This window comes from Lissotriton vulgaris, chromosome 11 (genome assembly GCF_964263255.1).
Source record: "Lissotriton vulgaris chromosome 11, aLisVul1.2, whole genome shotgun sequence".
NCBI classification, from domain to species: domain Eukaryota; kingdom Metazoa; phylum Chordata; class Amphibia; order Caudata; family Salamandridae; genus Lissotriton; species Lissotriton vulgaris.
The window spans coordinates 1,074,847,292-1,074,873,429 of record NC_141699.1 but is presented as its reverse complement, the minus strand read 5'-3'; the positions used below and the strand labels follow the sequence as shown (position 1 = coordinate 1,074,873,429).

Below are 26,138 nucleotides of genomic sequence, written 5' to 3'. Positions count from 1 at the left end.
CAGGTGTGAGAGAGAAAGAAAGGCAAAGTGAGAGAGAGCAAGATATATAAGACAGGGTAACATGGCCTTAAATCTGTAAAAGAAAAGACAGATCCTTCCATGAGTTTAAAGTTAATGTTGATATATTTTACTTTCCTGCACAAAAACAATCCCTAAAGGCATTTTTCATTTTTTTTATGAGTGCTGTCAGTAGAGTCAACAGATTATATTACATCCTTAAGGTACTTAGACAACTAAAAATGGATATGTGACAACTTTTTGTTGAAAAAAGGGCAAGCGCCTCGTAATGAGTCTAAGAAAGCAAGGGTGCCAGAGACGTTTTGCGAGGTCAGAGAGGTGTTTTACCACATTGAAGAGCATCTAAAGACAGTTTTGAGCTATATTCCCTGTAGACTGCGCGCGCAGCCTTTCTAATTTGAGTGCTCAGACACTCTCAGGAAGTGTGCTCATTGCTCCCAGACTTAATAGAGATAGAAGGGAGGTGTAAAAAATCCCCTTTTCTCTTTTCATGGCTGATGCCTCTGGAGGCTGTTGGGAGCAGTTTTTGAGGTTGGCCACAGGTTGTGTGAAATTAACCATATGATTTTGCTTCACACAGCAAAGAGAGGGTGAGAATGTAGAATTACTGCCAGAGCTGCTGACTTTGGAACTGGGAAAAACAGCTTCCAGTGTGATGGTCAGGTAAAATGGTCCAATACTTTTTGGTCCAGGTTGCTATATAAAATTTCAACAACAAAAAAAATCTTTCACAACGTTCTCCGTTCTGTTTAAAAACTCACTTTTAATAAATCCTTCAGCACACAGTCTGATGTGCTAAGGTCAGGGCAAGTAGAATTATGCTGCATGGGTGTGCAAAATTATGCGGTAAGGTAGACAAAATTGTGTGGCAACAATAGACAAATTACGCTGAATAATGTAGTAAATTTTTTGTTTGTATTACTTCATTGTTATGTTATTTTTACACAGGATAAAACTGTCTATTCACAGGTTTTGCCTAATTTCTACCTGTTTATCAACCAAATGCAGAAATATTCAACTGAAAAATGACCAGCTAACATTTGCTATTTTGTGATCGTATTACTATATCATTTTGGCATGTTCACACGTGCTATCACTGTCTGCGCAAATGTTGCACCTCATTAGTACCAATGTAACACCCACATACAACAATTAGCAACAGAAAGGTGACTGGTTAACCTTTGCGAAAGGTCTTCCACTTAGTACCTTTTGATACATTCAAGCTAGAAACAATTTTTGGGGTTTTAAATCTGAAGATTATGCAGTATCTGGTGGATTATGTGGCACATGTGGCAAATCCATAGTTATGCGGAAAGGGTCAGAAAGGTGCATAATTCCGGGTATGTAACTGTTACCACAGATTTTTTACCACGCATACCATTACCACGCATACTTTTACAACGCAGGTCATTTTACAACGATTACCTTTACAACGCATTACACTACAACGCACATACTATTACAACGCATACCATTACAACGTAAGTATAATTATAGGTAAGTTTAGCTTTTTTTAAAAACATTTTTTAGTGGTATTTGGTTATGGGGTACAGGGGTATTTTTAGGTTTTAGGGCTGGGTTTGGGTTTTGGGGTACAGGGGTATTTTTAGGTTTTAGGGCTGGGTTTGGGTTTTGGGGTACAGGTGTATTTTTAGGTTTTAGGGCTGGGTTTGGGTTTTGGGGTACAGGGGTATTTTTAGGTTTTAAGGCTGGGTTTGGGTTTTGGGGTACAGGGGTATTTTTAGGTTTTAGGGCTGGGTTTGGGTTTTGGGGTACAGGGGTATTTTTAGGTTTTAGGGCTGGGTTTGGGTTTTGGGGTACAGGGGTATTTTTAGGTTTTAGGGCTGGGTATGGGTTTTGGGGTACAGGGGTATTTTTAGGTTTTAGGGCTGGGTTTGGGTTTTGAGGTACAGGGGTATTTTTAGGTTTTAGGGCTGGGTTTGGGTTTTGGGGTACAGGGGTATATTTAGGTTTTAGGGCTGGGTTTGGGTTTTGGGGTACAGGGGTATTTTTAGGTTTAGGGCTGGGTTTGGGTTTTGGGGTACAGGGGTATTTTTAGGTTTTAGGGCTGGGTTTGGGTTTTGGGGTACAGGGGTATTTTTAGGTTTTAGGGCTGGGTTTGGGTTTTGGGGTACAGGGGTATTTTTAGGTTTTAGGGCCGGGTTTGGGTTTTGGGGTACAGGGGTATTTTTAGGTTTTAGGGCTGGGTTTGGGTTTTGAGTTACAGGGGTATTTTTAGGTTTTAGGGCTGGCTTTGGGGTACAGGGGTACAGGGGGATTTTTAACATATATTTACAAATATTAAAATTAATTTTAAAAATAAAATTATTTAATAATTAAATAATAAATAATTAAATTAAATAATACAAAAATAATTATTTACATTATATATTGATATTATATACTTACCTATACTTACGTTGTAATGGTATGCGTTGTAATAGTATCTGCGTTGTAGTGTATTGCGTTGTAAAGGTTTCCGTTGTAAAATGACCTGCGTTGTAAAAAATGCATGGTAATGTTATGCGTGCTAAAAGTACGCTTGGTAACATCATATATCCATAATTCCGTGGCCCTGACCACAAGGGTGTGACGGTTCTATCAAGCATAGGATTTGTACTGGAAGGGGACCCTTTGAGTGCCAAAAATATAATTTACAACTTGTCCCACTGTGTGTATGCAGCACAGTGTAACAAACATACAAAGTTTGAAAAACATGGCGACTTTTAAAATTTGCTCCACTGTTATGCCTGACTCAGAGAGCGGTATGTATTTGACTGTCTAACCACTGGCAATCACACGGGGTAGCATTCCAAACCATTGTTCTTTTGGCCAGCAGACCAAGTCAGTTTGGACCCAGCCATATGTAAATCAGTCTTGACTCTGCTTCAATAAGAACAGTCAGGCCCAAACTGCCATGACATTTTTTTCCTGAACCAGAACACAAGCAGCCAAAGACTGCCCTGATTTTGCTAAGAACTCTGTGAAGTGTCCCCAAGGGTTTAGCTCCATGTGGTCTTTTCCTATGAGAGGGTTGGGGAAGAGTCATTCAAACAGAGAATAAAACCGGTCCCAGGCATGCACTGGTAAAACTCAAAACAGAGGCTCAAAACAGAGGCGACAGCGGAGCAGAGGCCAAACATTCATTCAGTGGGTTGTGCGGGACCTTGTCATATGGTAGAAAAGAGGACACAGAGACTGGGTGAAAGCTGATGGGTGAGGTGAAAAGGCAGCAGAAATGAAGTAAAACAGAAGGGTGAGATTAAACAGAGGTGGATAGAATGAGGTTGGATGGCGGAGGTCAACTGTGGAGGCAAGATATTAAGGAGAGAAAGAATTGAGGGGTGAGGTTGCGATGTGAAGTAAAGAGAATAAAGGAAGAGGAGAGGTAACGTTGGAAAATGAACAAGCAGATAGTAAAGTCAGAATGGAAAGATGGGAGAGTAGAGAAAAGGAGGAAAGATAAGTATGGGGATTGGAAAGAAAGAAAAGATAATAGATAGGAAAGGAGAAAAAGAATAGAAAGAGGGAGAGGAAACAAGATATGGGAGTGCGAATGAAAGGGATGATGTGAGTGAAGAGAGAAAAGGAGGCACATATGGAGAGGATGAGCTATGGAAGTGAGACAGAGAAAGGAACCAATGAATAAGCAAGATATGGAGGGAAAAGAAGGAAAGGGGTGTTAAATGTAGAAAGGAAAGAAAAAGGAGGGAAAGGAATAAGGAAGAAAAGGACAATAAAACAACGAAAAAGAAGATAGGTAGACCAAGACGTGACAAACAAGGTCGAAGACAAGAAGAGAAATGAGTAAGCCTGGGTAGTGAACTTCGCTCCGCTTGCAGAATATGCTGAGTTTTCCTCACTCCGTGTTACGCGGAGCTCACAGATTTCTGAAAAACTCTGCTCCGCATATGCGGAGTGGAGCTTTTTTCCTAGCTTGTGTTCTTCAAAGTCAAGTTGGCAAGCGCAAGCGAGGAAAATCTAACTCCCGGCAAAATGTTTCCTTGTTCACAATCCTCAACATCAAGTTGGCGAGCCTGAGTGTTTAAAATGGTGAGATTTCTCAACACATGGGGGTCAGGGTTCTCATTGCGAGTGGTCGCGTATGCTTGTGACCGTGCCCGTTGAGAAAGCTGCCGACTGAGTAAAAATCTACTCGAGCTTAAGAAAGGACAACAGCCGTTTGCTGTGATTGTCAGTGCTGGATGCTTGTCCGTACTGTGCAATGAATTGCGAACTGCACCATGCAAAGCATATGATGCCGTTCGCAATGATTGCACAGTACGGACAAGCATCCAGCACTGAAAATCACAGCGAACTGCATTTTGCTATCGCACTCCACCACCAACTCCACCCAGGGTTAGACATCAGGTGGGTGAGAGAGAAGCATATTCAAGAAGTAGATTTATAGAGTAGGATTGGAATGAGAGCGAACAGGGAGATTAGAAGGATTCTGTGGGAGAGATAATTTTAGAAAGTAGATTGGAGAGAGGAGAAAGGATGAGGGAGAAGTGGAGCAGAGTAGAAATAAAAAAAAGAAAAGTGGGGATGGTAAGGAGGAGCAAGGAGAGAAGAAAAAAACTAAGACAAGGGAGGAAGGAGATAGGGACAAGCATGAGAGATTGAATGGCAGTGGATAGGGATAAGAAAAGGTGCAAGGAGGAGATAAGTGCGACATGGAGGAATCAAATAAAGAGGAACTGTATCAGGGTAAAAGATGCTATGGCATCCATCACCAGAGGTGTGAGGCGCCCACTGAGGCCTTGTAATGGGTGTCTCTTAATACCAACCCAGAGATTCTTCTAAAAAGAAATGAGATAACAAACAATCCAAAAATATTAATCAGAATGCATCAGCATCAATGGGGGGGTCTCCCCGTTTGGAGCTCTCTGGTAGAAAATACAACTTTAGGAACCATGATTACATAAAAAAGCCTGACAGGTATCAGGATACTGATACACATTCCTGTTGTCCCTTTCAGGGTTCATCCAAAAACTCGGAGCGGGAAGGATTGTCAGAACGCAGATCAGAAGAGCGAGTAAAGCCAAGTGAGACACATTGCACTTCAGACTACATTATCAAACAAGAAGATAAACCCAAATCTAAACCTCGGTTTAAAAAGAAGAAAGAAGCTGGTCTTAAAAAAAGAAATGACCAGGATACTGAGGACTCGATTATTGAACAGGGAATGGGCTTTGACTATGCTAGACAGCGCAGCAGAAGTAACAATAGCTAGCGAGAACCTGATTGAATTTCTGGTGACAGCAGGGTTGAATGAACATTTCAGAGTGGAAACACCTGATACAAGGGTAAGTGTCCCACATTGTTTACAGGAAATAATACTCCAAATGGAGGGGGACATACCCAGGAAAGTGAAAGGTGTATTTTGGGAGAACCTAACATATGGATGCAATATCCTGTTGGAGGGAAAATTGGCCACCTGAGTTTGTTAAGAAATGCCTCAAAGGAGAAGACGTAATATTACCAGCCTTTTCTGACCTCATTCCAGAGTCACAAAAATATACATATGTGCAGGAGTGGGCAGTAACACTAGCTCCCGCATTAAACCACAATGCTGTAGGGGATACTGTGTCACCTCACCATGAAATCCCAGTCAAAACTACTCCTAAACCACAGAGGAGTACACAATAAAACATGACACAAAGAAACAAGTCAGGGATATCGCAGATCAACTTGAATACCAAGGTGCGATTGAAAATTGCACCTCTCCCATGAATGATCCTTTGTTTCCCGTAATGAAACACAATATTTCATTCTCTTTAGTTTTACACTACAGTCATTTGAACACAAGCACAAAAACATTTGCCACACAGAAGGCACACAGTGCTGCATTAATGTATAACATTGCTCAGAAGAAATACAAAACAACACTAGATATCTCAAATGGATTCTTTTTCCAAAATATAGTGCCTGCAAGTAGAGATTTGACAGCATTTTCCACCCTAGGCTCTCAATGAAAATTTTGTAGACTGTCCCAAGGGTATAACAGTAGTACTGAGTTGATCTCAGCCAGGGTATCAGAGTTACTTCATAATTGTGATGAGGAGGCATTGTCCTATGTAGATGATGTATATCTGATGGACAATGAATTATTGGATCAGTTGCCCAGGGTGAACAACATAAGTCTGTGGTTCGTCGCTGAGTGCTACAAGTTTAACTTTAAAAAATCAAAATTTGCCCACCTCAATGTCCTATTTTTGGGATATGAGTTACCAAGTGACGGGGAAGTGCCCGGAAGACAATTTGATGTCTAACAATTCCTAAAAATAAGATCTACTGTTTATAAAGTGAACTTGGATTGCTTTCATTTTGTGTTTCTTTCTTAATCAGCTGAATTCAGTATTCTGAATGATTTACACTTGTTCCTTTGGTTAAGCCTGACTGCTCAAAGCCACAGCTTCCCAGGGTTGAGCTAAGGTTCTACAAGCAATTTAGAAAAGGGGGGTGGTGATGAACAGAGTGTCTGAATTGAGCAGACCACTCTTACCCAGTCCAAAGATCAGGGCTTGATCCATCACCGTTATTTATCTCACTGCCCCACCCCGGCTCAGAACCTGGCTATATGCAAATCAGTCTGTCCCTGGCCCAGTGCATCATGGGAACAGGGCAGACTAAACTACCAAGCCAATTCTTCACCAGAAAGGAGACAAGCTACCGGGGACCGGTTTCTGGCATTTCAGCCGTCTTCGGCCCGGCTTGCTTGAATCCTGATGGAGCAGTGAGAAAGGGACTCATGTCTGAGTATACCCTGCCACACCTATAGTGGCCAAAAACGATTTAGAAAAGGGGGGTGGTGATGAACAGAGTGTCTGAATTGAGCAGACCACTCTTACCCAGTCCAAAGATCAGGGCTTGATCCATCACCGTTATTTATCTCACTGCCCCACCCCGGCTCAGAACCTGGCTATATGCAAATCAGTCTGTCCCTGGCCCAGTGCATCATGGGAACAGGGCAGACTAAACTACCAAGCCAATTCTTCACCAGAAAGGAGACAAGCTACCGGGGACCGGTTTCTGGCATTTCAGCCGTCTTCGGCCCGGCTTGCTTGAATCCTGATGGAGCAGTGAGAAAGGGACTCATGTCTGAGTATACCCTGCCACACCTATAGTGGCCAAAAACGATTTAGAAAAGGGGGGTGGTGATGAACAGAGTGTCTGAATTGAGCAGACCACTCTTACCCAGTCCAAAGATCAGGGCTTGATCCATCACCGTTATTTATCTCACTGCCCCACCCCAGCTCAGAACCTGGCTATATGCAAATCAGTCTGTCCCTGGCCCAGTGCATCATGGGAACAGGGCAGACTAAACTACCAAGCCAATTCTTCACCAGAAGGGAGACAAGCTACCGGGGACCGGTTTCTGGCATTTCAGCCGTCTTCGGCCCGGCTTGCTTGAATCCTGATGGAGCAGTGAGAAAGGGACTCATGTCTGAGTATACCCTGCCACACCTATAGTGGCCAAAAACGATTTAGAAAAGGGGGGTGGTGATGAACAGAGTGTCTGAATTGAGCAGACCACTCTTACCCAGTCCAAAGATCAGGGCTTGATCCATCACCGTTATTTATCTCACTGCCCCACCCCGGCTCAGAACCTGGCTATATGCAAATCAGTCTGTCCCTGGCCCAGTGCATCATGGGAACAGGGCAGACTAAACTACCAAGCCAATTCTTCACCAGAAAGGAGACAAGCTACCGGGGACCGGTTTCTGGCATTTCAGCCGTCTTCGGCCCGGCTTGCTTGAATCCTGATGGAGCAGTGAGAAAGGGACTCATGTCTGAGTATACCCTGCCACACCTATAGTGGCCAAAAACGATTTAGAAAAGGGGGGTGGTGATGAACAGAGTGTCTGAATTGAGCAGACCACTCTTACCCAGTCCAAAGATCAGGGCTTGATCCATCACCGTTATTTATCTCACTGCCCCACCCCGGCTCAGAACCTGGCTATATGCAAATCAGTCTGTCCCTGGCCCAGTGCATCATGGGAACAGGGCAGACTAAACTACCAAGCCAATTCTTCACCAGAAAGGAGACAAGCTACCGGGGACCAGTTTCTGGCATTTCAGCCGTCTTCGGCCCGGCTTGCTTGAATCCTGATGGAGCAGTGAGAAAGGGACTCATGTCTGAGTATACCCTGCAAGTTACGGTGGGTTGTTGGGCCCACCAAATCGGGCACTGTGCACTTAGCGCTCCGCGCTTTAATTATACTTCGCACACTTTAAATGTTTAGTTGCTTGTTTTATTCTTGTTCTATTGCAAGCTTATTTGTATTACTCATGTATTATTATCATTTTTCATAATACAAGCGTATTTCAACATTTTATCATTTTTACATACATAACAAATACTTCAGTGCTTTGATATCAATTCAATTACCACACTATACAGTATATACATATTTTACACGTGAGCCCAATGCATTTCGGCGCCGCGATGGTGCCTTCATCAGGGGCGTGTCTGGAAATCAAACATATGAAATGATGTCAGAATCTTAATAGGTGTTCATGGGGTGCGTGTGTCTAAATTCTATCGTTAGGTCATACCTGATGGTTCAAACAATTTATATGCGTCTCAATCCTTTTGTTCAGTGTTCGTCACTGTGGGTGATAATAAATCAAAGTTGATTGTCAACTAATGGCCGCATAAGGGTTTAATAAACTATATCCTGAAGGAACTAATGGGAACATACCTGTATGTGTCGTTATGTGATCGCTGAAAAGAGAAATTCATATGTGTCAGGGTAAAACTAATCCTATTTAACAAGTAGATCTCTCTGATGCTCTAGGTCATGAGACCCTTACCTTGTCTTCACCAAAATCAGATCACTATCTGGTGAAAGAAAACTCAATTACTAATCTGCTTAGGAGCAGTGCGGCGGTATTTTCTAAATACTCGAGATAAACATGTTGCAGGCATACCTGGTTCGCCAAATGTTTCCGCCTTGTATGGGGTTTCGTGTGATGGGCGTTATGCTACGCGGAGTGCCGGTAGAACGCCATATGTAGCTCCGTTTGCTTCGCCGCGGAGCGGAGTTGAGGACATTAAGGAAGGACTGCACCAAAAAGGACGTGGGAGTCCTGTTGATCGATGTGGGCGCCATATTTGAACCTGTCTTTTGCCAGGAAACTCAATGTTCACTGCTATATCGGCAATCTAACACTCTAAATTCATGGTAATTTATTCGATCGCCACGGGTGGACAATCTGTAGAGCCTGTTATTAGAATGTGCACTAGCCTGTTGGAAGAAATTACGATACCAGCAGATTCCTGATGTGTGTTATAATGGGTCTCTGACAGAATGTGATCGATGAGCTGTCAACGAGCAATCGCTATATTAAGAAATTATATTCGTAACAGAGATATGCTAAAACAGACTGACCCAATTCGTATTGTTATATTTACTATGGAGTTATGGGTGAATAAAAGGGAGTGCTCCTTGCGCACACCATTTACTTGAGTATACCCTGCCACACCTATAGTGGCCAAAAACGATTTAGAAAAGGGGGGTGGTGATGAACAGAGTGTCTGAATTGAGCAGACCAGTCTTACCCAGTCCAAAGATCAGGGCTTGATCCATCACCGTTATTTATATCACTGCCCCACCCCGGCTCAGAACCTGGCTATATGCAAATCAGTCTGTCCCTGGCCCAGTGCATCATGGGAACAGGGCAGACTAAACTACCAAGCCAATTCTTCACCAGAAAGGAGACAAGCTACCGGGGACCGGTTTCTGGCATTTCAGCCGTCTTCGGCCCGGCTTACTTGAATCCTGATGGAGCAGTGAGAAAGGGACTCATGTCTGAGTATACCCTGCCACACCTATAGTGGCCAAAAACGATTTAGCAAACCGGGCCGAAGACGGCTGTAATGCCAGAAACCGGTCCCCGGGAGCTTGTTTCCTTCCCAGTGTAAGAATTGGCTTCTGTAGTTTGGTTTGTCCTGTTCCCATCATGCACTGGGACAGGAACAGACTAATTTGCATACAGCCAGGTTCTGAAACTGGGATGGTGCAGTGAGCTAAAAAACGGTGTTGGATCTAGCCCTGATCTTTTGACTGGGTGAGAGCTTTCTGCTTAATTCAGAGACTCTGTCCCTCACCACCCCTTTTTGTAAATATAAGGTTCTACAAGCAAGCCTGACTAGACCCAAGACAGGTTTGTGATCTTAATACAGGGCAAGGGCACACCACAACATATGTATAATAAACCCCTTTCCTTGCAGTCGAGAGGTACCACTGTGGAGATTGTCAGTAGCTTCCCTGCTAAATGTAATACATTCCCCGACATGAAAGAGAAAATAAGGAGGTATTTTGAACACAATAAAAATGCAGCCAGTATGAGGTGCATAGAATTTGATGGAATGCATGAAGTAATACACTTCATGAATAACTGGCAAGGATATCCATGAGGAAAAGATAAATAGAAATTTCCGCAGCAAAAAACAAATTGAATGTGAAAAATAAACACCAGCACAGGGATGTAGAAACAAAAGAACAGTACATGGCACGAAAAAAAAATCCTGAAAAAAATGAGAGACAGAGGCAACTGATACAAGGTATACAATTTCAACAGTTACTACACAGAGAGTGAGACAGAGTGGGTAAACTTTTATTCTGGCTGTTGAGAAAGGGACACCGCTACAACTATTACAGCAATAAGAAATAAGCATGGCACAATAGTGAACACACACAGCAGTATAAATGAGGCATTCTTTGCATTTTATAAACAACTATACAAACAAACACCCTTGTCAGGACACAGATGTAACATAACCAATATTGTACACATGAGGATTGCCATGATTGATGCAAGTGCAGAAAAGCCAACTGGACTACAGGAAATAAAAACTGACATAAAAGAACTAAACACTGCCAAGACTCAGGGGGGGAAATATCCTCCCAGAATACTGATATACTGGACACATGTGGGTATCTTGGTGCAAAGACTGTTAATGGTATACCAGGAAGTTATGGAAAGGGGAGAGCTGCCTAAGTCAATGTATTAGGCTGTATTAGTAGTACTTTGAAACTTGAGATGGATCCATAAAACTGTATGTCTTAAAGACCACTTCTATTCTTAGCATGGACAAGATACTGGGTAAGGTCCATGTGTTGTGGCTAAATGGAATGATCCAGTGCCTGGACCACATGGACCAGAATGGCTTCACACCAGGAGGAGAACTGCACTGAACAGCACATGCTTGGCTAGTGTTATATGAGAGCCAGAAAGCAGTGAGAAAGAAATATCAAAAGTGCTGTTGGACACTTTACTTTACTTTAGCTTTATTTCAATTTAAGATGATAAAACATGAAAGCATAAATTCCTCATACTGATAACTGGAAATGCCATCCAATAAAAGCGCTTTGGCAACCAGGAAAAATGCTGGCACTATAACATCCAATAATACAGCAAAACACATAACAATTAAGCAAACATAAATGTAAAGTGCATACTGGAAATTAAAAACACATTACCATTAATAGGATAAAAACAGAAGTGAAGGCCGGGGGCACACAGTACAAAACATAAATCAGTTACATTAAAGATTGCCTAAGCTGTAAACTGTGTTTAAGGAAGGTGAACCCACCAAGGCAAACCTTGGGGTTTGGGAGGGTCTATAAATAAAGAAGGGTCAGGATGTGTCAGGAAAGTTAGGTAGCTCTCAACAAGTTAGTAACAGAAACATCGTAGCAATTATTAGAACATTGGTTATTACCTAATTGACTCCTAAGCTGCCACAAACTAAACAACCTGCACCTAACAAATAACATAAACAAATTAATTACAACATTCACCAAATTAATCACCAATTTACTGATTAATAATAAACAAGTATTTCATAATTAATGAATTATAGCTTAATTAACATCCCACCCTATACCCCACTCACCAAGAATATCACTTAAAAAATAATTGCACAATTTATATAATTATCAATCAACTAATTAATACTAAACAATGAATTAATAAATAATGATAGTTAACTATTACCTAATTAAATTCCCACCCTATACGCCTACAAACAAAACAGCCCACACCTAAAATATCTCCTGAAAATATACCTGCAAAATTTTAATTAAATAATAAATATTGATTACAAAATAACTATTAATTAATAATACTTAATCAACTTCCAACCCTGTAGCCCTGCAAACCTCATAACCCACCGCAAAACTATAAATTACTATTATTAATAAATACATTTGAAAAAAATGAAAATTAAAAACTATAATTCAAAATTATTAACAACAATTATACAAATAATATATAACATATACAATTAAAATATGTGCTAAAACACATAGGGGCTGATTCTGATGCGGTTAGGAATGGCTCCAACTCTGTCAGAGCCACCCTAACAGCATTGGGCTTGCCCGTTCGGATTCTTTTCTGATGACGCCATTCCGATGGGCTAGGTTGGAAAGGAATCTGACTCAGTTTTCCGGATGGCGTCTGACGGGCTCTAAGAGCCCGTTCGCCATCCGGAATCCCTTCATTACTCCCCCCGCCGGCACTATCCAGCCGAGAGAGTACAATGGCAGTTTCCCACTGCCTTTCTGTGCAGGCCTTTTCGACACAGAAAGGCATTGCAAAACTGTCTTTGGGGGCCCCCAAAGGGGCCCCCATGGGTACAAGGCCGCCGACTGGATGTTGATTCCTGCTCCAGGTGGCAGGCACATTGAGACACCTGCCACGGCGTGTAGGTATGAACTGCACCTCTGCACTTAACTATGCAAGCATGCATACCATTCGGAATGATGCTCCCATTGTTAATTATACGATTGCGACCGAACAGGGTTTGATTGCATCCTACTTGCAGGTCTGGAACCGATGACAAGAGGTCGTTTGGCTCCTGTTCCTGGCCGATGTCGCAGTAACGCTTTCCTTCACAGGTAAACCTAACTACTGCCACTCAATGTGGGGGTACACAACGTCCTCCCTGGAAACCCAGGCCCCAGCCCTGACAGGAAATCCAAAGGAGGGATATAAGATATGGGCCGATTGGGTCAACCAAGTCGTAGAACAGTGCACTCAGAAAGCTAAGCCAATAATCCACCTTGCCAGGAAAAAGGCTGCATGGTTCAATCTCCACCTAATTTCACTGAAAAAAACATGTACAAAAATCGAACGTAAATGGAGGAAAGACTTTGACCCCACCACTAAAGGTCAATATAACTGGCCAATAGACACTACCACAATGAACTCATAAAAGCCCAAGCCAAATATTTTGAGGATAAAATTAACTCAGCCCATAATTCCTCCAGGGAGTTATTTAAGGTTGAGCGATCCCTAATGTCTACGGGTCAGAATAAGGCCCAGCAAACATCCTCTAAAGAGAGATGTGACAAGCTTGCAAGCTTTTTTGAAAACAAAGTAGAAACAATATATAACTCCCTGCAAGGGAACATGGATGTAAACACAACAGTCTATCAATCAGGAATCTGCGCTCTTTTGGTAATGACAGTAGGGCCACATTTAGACCATTTCCTGGCACTTAGTGTGGAAGCCTTGACATCGATCTTATGGAACATCAAGTCCGGATCCCTGCAAGACCCAGATCCTCAACATATCCTCCTGCAGGGAGACTAAACTACAATGACCAGTCCAGCAGAACTTCCATCGCTCTCCCTCACACACGGGATAATGCCCCAAAACTGGAAACATGCCAATAGTTTTACCACTGCTGAAGAAACCTCAACTTGACCCCGCAGAACCCTGGAATTATCGACCAATCTCACTCTTAACCCTGTTAGGTAAAATAGAAGAAAAGCATGTCAATCAGACCTTGTCCAAGTTCCTGGAAGACATTGAGGTGTTTCACCACACCCAGATGGGTTTCAGACCACGACATAGTACAGAGTCTGCCCTGCTGGTGATCACGGAGGAACTCAAGGGTATCCTAGATCAGGGGTGTACAGCGGCAGTCCTGCTTCTCTGTCTTAGCCCAGCCTTTGACACTGTTGATCACAACACCCTGATCCTCAGGTTAAAAGAGGCTGCCATTACAGACATTGCACTGAAATGGTTGCCTAATTCATAGAAGACAGATCCTTCCAGATAATGGAAGGTGAGCATCCGCCCAGAGTCCCACATTATTTAATCTATACATGCTACCTCTGGCTAAGATAGTGCAGAAATGTGGGTTATCTATTGTATCATATGCAGATGATACCCAGCTGGTACTATCAGTGATGGGGTCCCATTATCCCAGCACACCCAACTGTCCCCCTGCATAAAAGAAGTAGTGGAATGGATGAACAGGTGCAGCCTAAAACTGAACGGAGAAAAAAACAGAACTAATTTTCCTGGGAAATAAGTCAGTGCCCAGAAACATCATCTTTTGGCCTCCAGAACTAGGCAAACCACTGGTCCAAAAAAACTCCATTAAAAACTTGGAAATGGGGTTGGACCACAGTCTTTCTATGGAGACACCAGCCAAAAAACTGGCAGCCACCTGTTTTGGAATGCTACGCTCGATCTGGAAAATTTGACTTCTTATCCCAGAACTGGCATGGAGAACCGTGGTTCAGGCATTGGTGATATCACGGCTGGACTACGGCAACTCTCTCTTTCTGGGCTCCCCTAAATATGTATTGAAAAGACTTCAGGTGGTTCAGAATGCCACAGCCAGGAAACTCCTAGGCACCCCCAGACAAGATTCAGTGAAAGCCGCTTTAAAAACACTGCATTGGTTTCCAATTCAAGCCAGAATCAAATTTAAAATCATTATGTATTGCCCACAAAGCTATGAACAAGGGTTTTGCCCTACTAAGAAATGTTGTAGCTCCTTATATTCCGGGTCGATCTCAAAGGAATTGGCACAATAAGTGCTGCAATCCCAGTGGTAGCATCTATTGTACAGGCCCTAGGTATATGGTACACTACTTTACTAGGCACTTATAAGTAACTTAAACATGCCACACGGGTATAAGATAATTTTACAATGATTTAGGCAATGAACACAAGCACTTTAGCACTGGTTAGCAGGCCTAATGCCAGCAAAATCAAATTTAGAAAAATAGGATGGTGAAGGCAATATGTTTAGGGGAAAACCACCTTAAGGTTGACAGATCTAACAGCATGTAATCTAAGTGAGGCAATAGACAATTGGGCAATCCGAACAAATGAGTGCAAACATGCAGAATTGTTATATGGGGAGAATCTACTGGTCTCCTTGACAAACCCAGAAGAATACTTAGCAGTACTACTGAATGAATTAGATGCATCCAGGAAGCAGTCTGGACTGAGGGGCAAAAACTGAAATCAATACTATTTCAAACTGGAGCATGTTAGAAAATGTGGATTATTAGATGGTGTCGTTGTGCGACCACACTGTGTAATAATTCAGTTCAGTTCAGTATTTATTGAGGATTTGGATCTCCAATGAGGTCCACATAACATATATGGAGTGGTGTGGCTCAGTGGAGTGGTGTGGCTCACTGGTTAGAGGCGGCAGACCCAAGAGCAGAGAACGGGCCGGGACCAGGGTTCGATTCCCGACGCGGCAGGGTCTTGGACCAGGATCAGCGGACTCGATAATTCTCGCATCGGTGCCTACTCCAACCAGAGATCACACTCGGCAACTCTGGGCATTAGCTTGCCTCATCTCCACAACGGCCCCTCACAAACGCCGGGGATGCCTGGTTTCACCTTGGAGACTCCCAGGAGGGACTATCTCACAGGGAAAGCCAGGACCGGTTCCCCAGCGGTCTATAGCGCTACGAGGCCTGCGGTGCGGGTAGAAGTGCGCTTTACAAGACACACACAATATATACACAATTATTACATAATAAATATAGTAAAATATAAGCTCAGTTCCTTTCTTAGTCCATCGTAAATGTATCAAAACCCTTTATGACCAGTTCCAAGTTCTCCCTCATATGGCAAAATAAGAATGACCACAAGCAAAGGAATGTAATCAATTGCCCCAAATGCGCGAGATGTAAGTAAAGGTAATCATCATTAAGACATACCAGCAAATAACAATTCCACTAATAAGTCCTTTACCAGAACAAATAGCTCAAGTTTGAATCCATACTATACGATAGCAGTTTAAAAATAGATCCAATTTTAGATAAAGTGCATCACGTAGCAGCTACAAATTTACTAATTAAAACAGAAAAATATTTTTTTAAAAACACCTTACATATTTAAACAATCAATACATTTTCCTTAAACAACAAAACATGAAAGCAAAATATATCCTACTTTTTGTACAAAAACTTATTTAAATAGCAGTATTTACATGTGCAAGTATTTGAATATTATTTGATAATGTGCAATAGCATCTTCTTGATAGGATCAAGTTTATATAAAGTGCCTCATGTAGAAGCAGAAGTCATAACCAAAGAAATACTAGAGAAGAACTAGCACATTTATAACTAACAATGCTTTTGTCCTTAGTAGCAAAGGGTTAGAAGCACAATATATTCCAGTTTTGTACAGGGAACGGCTGAATAGCAGCCATAACATGTGCAAAGATACAATCCAAAAATAGTGCTAAAACTCCATTAACTTAAAAAAAATACAAAGGCCGAAAACTTAAAGGCATGATTATGGAGAGAGCCATGTATCTAAAAAGAAAGCTTGCCTAAGTAAGATGTAATGAGGGCTAACATATATTCATAAACTCCTTTAAAAAATGTGATAGTTTTACACATACTGTTTCATTCTTTGGATAAAAAAGAAATTCACTGGCTGATGTTACATTTTTTATACAGTTTTGTATCAACATTGGTCAAAGCCAACTATGACGTAACAAAACCAATGCTGGGCAAACAAACAAAATATGATCAAGATTCTGAGTGCCCAAATTACATAGGTTGCAATTCTTTCAATTTTTCATGGAGTAGGACCAATTTTAGGTCATATACAGGCAAGAGATTCATGCGGCATAAAGTAGGCCAACATCAACTACCATGTTCTAAGTTCCAAGATAAGTATTTCTGAGGAATTTGCAGAGTGTTTAACATGGCTGTTATCTTTAGCATTTCTTTTGAGCTACAAAATTTGTCATCTCTATGGTAGCTACACATACGACTTGTGATTTTTAAAAAAGATTTAAGTTCTAGAAGTAAGAGGGAAATCACTGACTCCTGTGCACAGAAAACATCCAGTGCCAAGGAAAAGTCACGGCAAAAGGAATATTTATCTATGGTTCCTCCAAAAATTTCTTGACACAGGAAACATCTTAGTGTGTATGAATCACTATTCTTTAACTGATATCCCCAACATAATATCCCGGCTAAACCTTGAGTAAAAGAACTTATCAAGCCAAATTCCAATCAGATAGCAGATATTGGGACAAGTGTATTAAAATTACATAATTTGCATAACGTCTGGGCTTCATTCTTATCTAGGAAACTCCAGTCCTTTACTGGGATAGATTCAATAGCATATAGCAAAGTAGGAGGGATTTCTGCTTTTAAAACAGTAAGCAGGTGTAAAAAGAGTCTCTTTGGTTGGCCAAGGATCAGCAGGTGTAGTTCAGTCTTTGGTGCCGCCGGTCTCTCTGCCAGGTCAAGGGCACAGCAGGGAAGCCTTTCTTCAGTCCTCTCCAGTACAGATGTGACCTGTGGTCTGGGTGCCAGGGCACCACTACACTTTTATGCCTACAACTTTCTATCAGGGATGCAGTGACTGCTGGAAAATGGACTACTAGTTAATGGGCTCCCACCTGATGATGACTTTCTGCAGAGTGTGGCATCTAGCTATTCCAGAGTGCAATATTCTGCCCACTCCCAAGATGGCAAACCCCTTCTCTTCGTGTGTGTGGAGCTTGTTAGCACACCATAGAGGCATGGCTACCTGAGGGCTACATGTCCATGGGAAAACTGACTTGGCAGGTGCTTCCCTCTCTTTGTCCCCGATGCCACCCTGCCTACCAAAACAAAATAGCAGGCCTTCTCATGTATGTCTACCATTTGCCTGTAAAAGGTGGCTTCCCCTTCGAAGCTCACATTTGGGCTCACATCCTGTATGAGTTTTCTCCTAGGGAGAGGTAACACCACTTCCAACGGCAGACTCCTATTGTGTCCTTCGTAGGAGTCCTTCGCAAATCTCCCCAGCGTGCCTTGTGAGCCACAACCGTAAATAACTATTGGAAAACTTGAGCAACAGAGTGGCCACTTTCTAAAGTTACCATTTACTCAAAAGTTACATTACATTCAACTTGGACATCAAGTTGGGTTTAATGTAATGATTTTTTGGATATCTTGAAGAGCCGAATATAGCAGTCCCATTCAGAAGTTAGCACAGCTGAGTTGTCAGCTTTTAACCCTGTACTGGTCAATAGGGCTACTCGTTAACAAAACAAACTTCCCTTTTCCTATGTTATAGATGAAAAAGATCAATGGCTTCAAAGCCCCAACGACTACACCGCTAGGGTTGGATACAACTACAAACTTTTTTTCAAGGTCTAATCTTACCAGGGTACCAAATTTACATAGCAATTTGTATACAGTGCCCCATGGTTCACAACAACACAAATTCAAAGGAATGTAATTTTAACCTATTTTATTGGTCAGCAAATTGTTACATCACAAATAGTTCACACAATATATTAAAAACAAATTATTCCTTTATTTAAAATACACATTATACATAATAAACCTAAGAAAAAACTGTTGACGCGGCGTTTCGGTTTTCACAAAATGATCGTCACCTTCTTCAGGACAATGTTTTTCAAGATATTAAAAAATAATTCTGGATTGGTACTGATATGGGCCTTTAACAATTGTCTTCAACTGTTCAATAAAACCTTCATTAGACTGGGTCTAAAAGTACAGTTCAATACTTTATATTTTTTGTGGAATAAAGATGTCTTAATTCAAGGCTGGCTCTACTGACTCTTATTTAATCCGTCCTCATTCCTCACTTTCATGAACTCAAACAAAAACCTTTTGTTCTGGTCCATCCTCCCACTTTCTTTCAATTGTGGTAATTATCCTCACTTTTTGGACCATGAGCTGAGGCAGAAGTGTGCAGTTGTCTGTCTTGATCGCCTTCCAAACTGGATCCAGTTTGGAAGACTATCAAGGCCGACCAGAGTAATGTAAATAAGTAAAACACATTTGATTTCCTCTGTCACTTTTGTTCTCATCTACTTTAATTGTGGTTTTCATTGTATGCATTTTTTCTTGATGTTGTGGTGCTGATAAATTATTGTAACTGTGTTTCATGTTGAATGTTATATCTTGTTAACTTTTCTATGTGCATATGAAGAGAATTGCCACTTTTCATATTTGATAATATGCTGCCAAAAGTATAATTCATAATGTTTTGGAATAAGTACTGCACTTTTTTACAGTTGCTACCCTTCATATGCGTTGTTTTTGTATTGTAAAATTTAGTTTGATGCATCTTTTTTTCTAAGTTGAGCTCATAGTGAAGTAGTTATTGCCGGCACAATCCCTTGTACATATGTTCCCCATGATCAGAGAAGAATTTAGGAATATCTAAAAAGCCTTCAGATGTTAGAAGTGTACTAGCCCCTTAAAAAGTTTCCAAACCATCATTGAGTCCCTGTTAAACCACGTTCAAAATAGGTTCCACACGCAGGCCGAAAAGCAATATAAATTCTGCTGTGAATGGCATGCACACTAAGATGCACGCATTCCCCAGGCCAGAGGGAGAACCTTCGAAGCCAACCTAATAGAACTCACAAGGACACTCCTTTAGACCCAGTGGGTAGGGCACAAGAAGATTAAAAGACAGGCACTATTAGAACATTCAGACCAAGTGGGTATGGCAGGAGAAGACTAAAAGACACCCACTATTAGAACTATGGGCCAGCTTCAAGGTGGCCCGACCTACAATTCGGGCCCAGAATCAGCAAGCCAGGCATTTGCTCCACCCTAAATATACACAGGTACAGAGGTGTCCTGATGCCTACCATCCCTGCTGTTCGTGCACTGGGTTACACCAATCTGGGTTGAGGGGTTCGAAGAGTCCAACACTGGGCAACAAACAACTAGATCTAGGGCTGGGAGTTTGACCAACCTGCTAACCCAAGAGACTCCAGCCTCACCCCAGTTCGGCCCTATGGTTTCTTAATGCTCGGCCCCCCATCTACCACATTCAAAACATCAAGCCTCAGCAACCCTAGGCAGCGCCACCCTTAGTGGGGGTAGGGAAAGGGATTACCGACTGACCCCAAAAGACTAGCGAGAGACATTGGGGGGGAATTTGCCCTCCGTAAGAGCAGATTGGACTAAGGAGGGAAAATTATGTGAATGGTCCTAGCCTAAGGAGGGTCCTTTGAGCCAGATGACATGGCTATGGCAGAGGATTGCATCAGATATGGAAAAGGAAATTCCGGCTGGCATTTCACCTACATGCAGCAATACCATGTAAAGTGGTCGAGAAAAGAAGGGAAACAAGAGTAGAAAGAGGTTGGAATTGGACCAGGACGCCTCGGCGGTCTACCTGAACAGGGAGTAGGTGATCCTGGTCAGAACAGCTGTAGCCACAATGGCCTGGAAGGCAGCAACACCAATGAAGGTGACACCGCAGAAGTTCAGGAAGGATCTATCAAGTAGCAACAGGGTTTGAGGAAGTTGTGCAGAGAACCTCTAGCCCAGGACCAAGTCACATCCTGCCCTACCATCACATACCCCTTCAAGCATCAGGGCCAACGCAGGTCAGCCCGAGCTTGTCGGGCGAAATCAACACCTCCCTTCTCACATGTCCTGTGCTATTGGTGGCGAGACGATCTGATGAGGAGACCACTGCTATGATATTTATAAATACACAGGGGGAAAAAGGTCCTCCACATAGGGGTCCCCCCCTGCAATACACCGATTTTTCCAGTCAAAAAGAGCAAGTGAGGAACCTAGTGCAGGACCTGCGATCCCTTAATGACATTGTGGTCCTAGAGTTCGCTGTAGTACGGGAACCTTCTCTCATACTAACTAACATACCCACATGTGCCCACTACTTTTCTGTGATAGATATAAAAAATTTGTTCTTTAGCATTCTGCTGACTCCAACAGTCTGTGGTGACTGCATTTACATTCCAAGGGGTTCAGCTGCTACATGGGAGACTACCTCAGGGGTAGTGTAGGTCTCCCAGTATCTTCAACAGGATACTGAGGAAGGACCTCGCCAACGTTCAGTCCAGAAGCATTCTTATACAGTATGCTGACAGCATCTTGGTATGCGGTCCCTCTATGGGCCTGTGCTGCCAAGAGAGGGAGCTGGAAGAGTGTCATAGATATGCAGTACAACTTCCTTAAAGGCTTCACCCTGCTGTGCCTTGCCGATGGACCAGGGAACTAGAGGCACATTGGGATCAACTGCAGAATCAGCTCCTTCATAGGAGATCAAAAGCGACATCAGTTGGCACATTTACATCCTCACTACTTCTTTTTCAGGAGTATTGCAGGAGTATCACTTCGTCTTCTTCCACTTGGACTTCAACTTATCCGAGGACTTCGACCATGAAGATGACTTCTTGCGGGAAATACCTCTAGAGCTGACCCAAACCATCAACTTGGAGCGAGAATGGGATTGTGTAATTTCAAACGGGATTTACAGCTTTGCAGTCCTACATAACAGTCAGGTTCATAAGAGTGCACTCTTCACACAACTTGTAACCTAACCAAATTAACAAAACACACCTTGGTGGTTTGAAGTCTGTCATTTTAGGATGGTGCATCATTCCTTGGCACACTGTATTTATTTTTTGGGGGTCATCAAAAGTAGTAGAGCTCCATATCTGTTCGAAGGCGAGGAAAGAAAGCAACTAACGCAGCATGCAGGGGTGGCACTAATGTGCTGCTTTGCTCCATTGCTTCAGAGGCAAATCGAAGCCTACGCAGGGCCACACAGGGCTACCTTTGGAAATTTTACAATTCATTCTGGTGCCTGCAGAATATTCTAAAGGTAAGGGCTCTGCTTTTAGAAGTATCTATCACAAATGTTAGTCACAGAATGAGAATTTTGTGGCAGGGTAACCCACAGTGGTTCGAGAGTGTGTCTCAGCGCCCGTCGCTTCACTTAGCTCTAGATAGGTGGTGTTAGAAATGGGATATCTGGTTGGCTAGGGCATGAGCCTAAGCCAGCCAGAAATCACCACTCTAGTCAGGGCAAGGGAGTTACACACTGAAGATAACCCCTGCTCACCTCCTTGGTAACTTGGCATGAGGAGCCAGGCTTATCTCAGAGGCAATGTGTAAAGCATGTACGCAACACACACACAAAGCAGCAACACACTTGGCACACTACAAAAGAAACTCCACACAAGGTTATATAAAAAATAGCCTTTGTATTATCATAAACAAATTAGAATCATAATCACACATATACCCTGTGCCAATTGGCACCAGGTAATAATTTACAGGGGATTATATACAAGACAGGCCAATTGGGCCACTGTCAGAACCATCACCACAGATAGTAAAGATAGCACAACCAGTAAAAAAATGTATAGCGTACGAATCACTCCTGAAGCAGTATCTCGGCGCTGGGGGCCATTGGGAAGATTAAGCGAGCTATTGCCCAGAGTCGCATGGTGCTGGGCAGACGACTGCCGCCAAAACAGGGGATCGAACTGTGATCCCCAGCATCCAGCATCAGTTGCTCTGGCCATGGTGCCACACCTCCCCCCAGTAACTGCTGGTAAGATAATGAACTCAACATTATATCACATTAGCACTAAGCAGTAAGCATTAACACATTATGCATAAATCAGCAGTGCACCGCTGTACACTGACAAGGTGCATACATCACCCTATGGCCTTGTGCCCCCTACCAGTACACCCATAAAGTGCACACAGCACCTTAGTGTAATCACTAAACTGACCCCAGGCCAACTTGCCTTTCACTGGAACTTAAATGACCTCAGTACAGAAAGTCAGGGCGTAATTTGGGCCATCCCGATTGCCCCCTGTTTGCCTTGGCAGTGAGAATACAGTGCGCAGATGCGCTAGGGCAGGGGGTGCAACTCACCCCTTCCTCAACAAAAGAAATGCCCCCCAAATGTTGCAGCTGCCTGCGCTCTTGCAGGGCAGCTGGGATCAGCATAAAGAAGAATTGGCACCACTGTGCCATGAAAGCCCCATGTCGGGACTCAGGGAACCAACCTTGCTCCCAAAAGGAAATCAGCACTGGCACCTTGGTGCCCCAGGAAGCCCCAACGCAGCTCCAGGCACCGAAAATGTGCCTCTGGGAGCCCCACTCACTGGGGCTCTTCTGTGCCTCTCTCTGCACCAATACGGCGTAAGTAAAGCCTCACTCACCGGGGCTGCTCTGCTGGACTCCTCCGGTCTCTTGGATGTGGATGACAGACACGGACACGGCCTAATGGGAGCCCCACTCACCAGTGTTCTCCCTCAATGCGCTCGGCCTCCTCCTGTCTCCTACAACGCATCGGGGGCAGGCACCATCAATGTGCCTCGGTCTCTCCCCTCTGCAGCGGCCATACTTCAGCCACACGCAGGGCTCTCTCTTGCTCACGGAAGCCCTGTTCTTCCACAGGCTACAGCTTCCACTTCAGTTTCTCGGCCCCACCCACAGCCAGGCTGCTTGCCTGGCTTCCGGGTCAGCCATCCTGCTTGCTCAGTGGCTCATCTTCTCTACGGGTTGCATTGGTGATTTCGGGCAAATGCGGGGTGGGCTCCCGCCTAAAAGGTACCAATGCGGCGTGGCTCCCACCAATAAGCACAACATGCGGGGTGGGCTCCCGCCGATAAGCACAAAATGCGCAGTAGACTCCCTCTGTCTCCCAGCAACCCGGGGGATTCCTATGCCGGGATTCCCTAAATGTTCACGCAGCACAGAGCTGCAGATCACAACCAAATGCTCCTTTCTTCCTGGTGATAGCTATAGCACTCACAAGGCTCTAAGAGTCCTTAAAGTTCAAGGGGCATAGCTGGGCCCAGGCAGGCCAGCACACAGGGCCCTCCAGCAAGAAGCCAGTCCCTTTTGGCGGTTTCCCCTGGGGCCCAGGAGCAGCAAGCCCGACATCAAAAGGAAGCACAAAAGCGCAGCATTTTCATGGGGTCACAGCCCCAATATTTATACACCATTTACTTTGTCTGCCCTGGCACAGGGCTTGGGGGAATCAACCTGAACTGGTTCCGGGGGCTTTTGGAGCATATTGTTGACACAGCTCCTCTTCCACTTTGTCAGGTGGGGGCTCGTCATCAGACACACCACAGGGAGCGGAGCCAGTATTCACCTAGGCAGGCACAGACCTATTCAGGGTCAGGGGACTACTCATCCCACTACTCCAAATGCAGATCCCCTATTCAGCCTAGCGCTGACTCACCCTGTCCTCCCTGAAGCCACATACACCTCACCAGCCCCTGTCACTCCAAAGCCAGACATGCAATCAACATCAGGCAGGCAGACACATAGCACACAGAAATGCCAACTTCTAGAAGTGGCAATTTTAAAATAATTATAATAAATCTGCTCACATTGCGCAGTATTTATTATTACTATTCCAACCATGCCAGACTTGACCTCGCTACTCCTCTCATATCAGGAATTACATCTGAAACACTTATCAGGGAATCCCCAATGCATTCCTATGTGAGGGCAGCCTCACAGTAGGGAGAAACCAAAATGGCTGTTTGTCACTACCAGGGCATGTCACACACTTAAGGTACATGCCCTACCGTTCACCTACAATGCACCCTGCCCATGGGGCTAGCTAGGGTCTACCCTAGGGGTGACTGACATTCAGGAAAAAGGGGGATCACAGACAGGGCACACACTTTAATTGCCACGTCACAGCAGCAGTAACACTGGATGCACAGGCCCTGCAATGGCAGAGGCCTGAGACAGGTTTGAAAGGCTAGTTTGGTGGGTGGTGCAATCAGGGCTGCAAGCCCACCAGTAGCATTGACATTTCCACTTTAAAAGGGACTGACAGGTAAATTAAATGTGCCAAACAGGTGTAGACCAATCTTACCATATTTACCACAGAGAGCACACTCACTTTACAATGGACAGCAGTGCTAAAGTACCCAGAGTCCTAGATCCACCAACACCATGTCAGAAAAAAGGCTAGGAGAAAGGCAAAGAGTTCAGGGATGACCCTGCAAAAAGGGTCAAGTCCAGCAGGTGGGGATGAATAGGGCCTCCCCAGGGGCCAATTACCTTAACAATGTCACGTCACGGTTATGTTTCTTTTGTTGCCCTGGAGTACTGGATCTTCATAGGCACTTGGCTCCAAATGGGCCATTTCAGCTCAAAATATTTTGGTTCTTCTGGGATATATAGCTTCCTGTGCGCTGATGGCTGATAACTGGGACTAACGGATGATTTCCAAAGATCTCTTGAACCAATGGAAACAGTCAGAAATGCCTTTCAATGTTGAGTTCCACTTGGCTATGTGAGACTACAGGTAGGTTCTAAAGCACAACTTGCTGCACAATTCAAAATCCAGGTTTCCCCCACAACTGCATATAGGTGGGAAGGTGTAGGGTGCTAATTTGCAGTATTTGGGCCCTGTATTGGACATTTAAAATTAAGCTGCTTTTAGATCTTTAGAATGTGAACATTTTACATAATAATTTCTTGCACTGCTTTCATGTTGTCCTTCATCCCATAATGTTAGGTAGATTGCTTATTCAATATTACACTGAAGAATAATTAATTTACTCACTTTTTGTGTTTTAATAGGAAATCGAATGTGCCTGGGGGAACAGCTGGCCAGGACTGAGCTCTTCATCTTCTTCACCAGTCTACTAAAGGCCTTCACCTTCAGGATCCCAGAGGGGGTGAAGGATATCAACATGGACTACATGTTAGGGTCTTTACTGCAGCCACGCACATATAAGATCTGTGCCATACCCCGCTAAGACGTGGGGTATCCTGAAGAGTGCAGGAATTCCCATAATGCAGGAAGAGTTTATGAAAACTAGTATGTCTCAAATATGTCAAAGTCTTCTGCAACAATTTTTAGCTGAACAGGTTACATGCACTTGGCCACTTTTTTTCTGATGTTTACTCCTTTTTCTCATAGATTAGATATATAAAGGTTCCTTGATGAGAGAAATATACACGTGTCTAGATCTGGAAAATGGTAAATACATTCAGTCACGCACCAGACTGTAGAGCAGTGAATGAGCATCCATCGCAAGTCAAGCATG

At 43.4% G+C, this 26,138-nt stretch overlaps 1 protein-coding gene across 3 annotated transcripts in view; it reads left to right on the top strand.

Moving 5' to 3' along the window:
- Nucleotides 1–25,847, top strand: part of LOC147684138 (cytochrome P450 2J4-like) — an 89,382-nt gene extending 63,535 nt beyond the window's left edge. For all 3 annotated transcript variants that reach the window (XM_086944951.1, XM_086944953.1, XM_086944952.1), the window contains one exon: nucleotides 25,669–25,847. In XM_086944951.1, the coding sequence (XP_086801077.1) occupies nucleotides 25,669–25,847 (179 nt within the window). The remainder of the gene's footprint in view (nucleotides 1–25,668) is intronic.
- The last annotated feature ends 291 nt before the right edge of the window (nucleotides 25,848–26,138 follow it).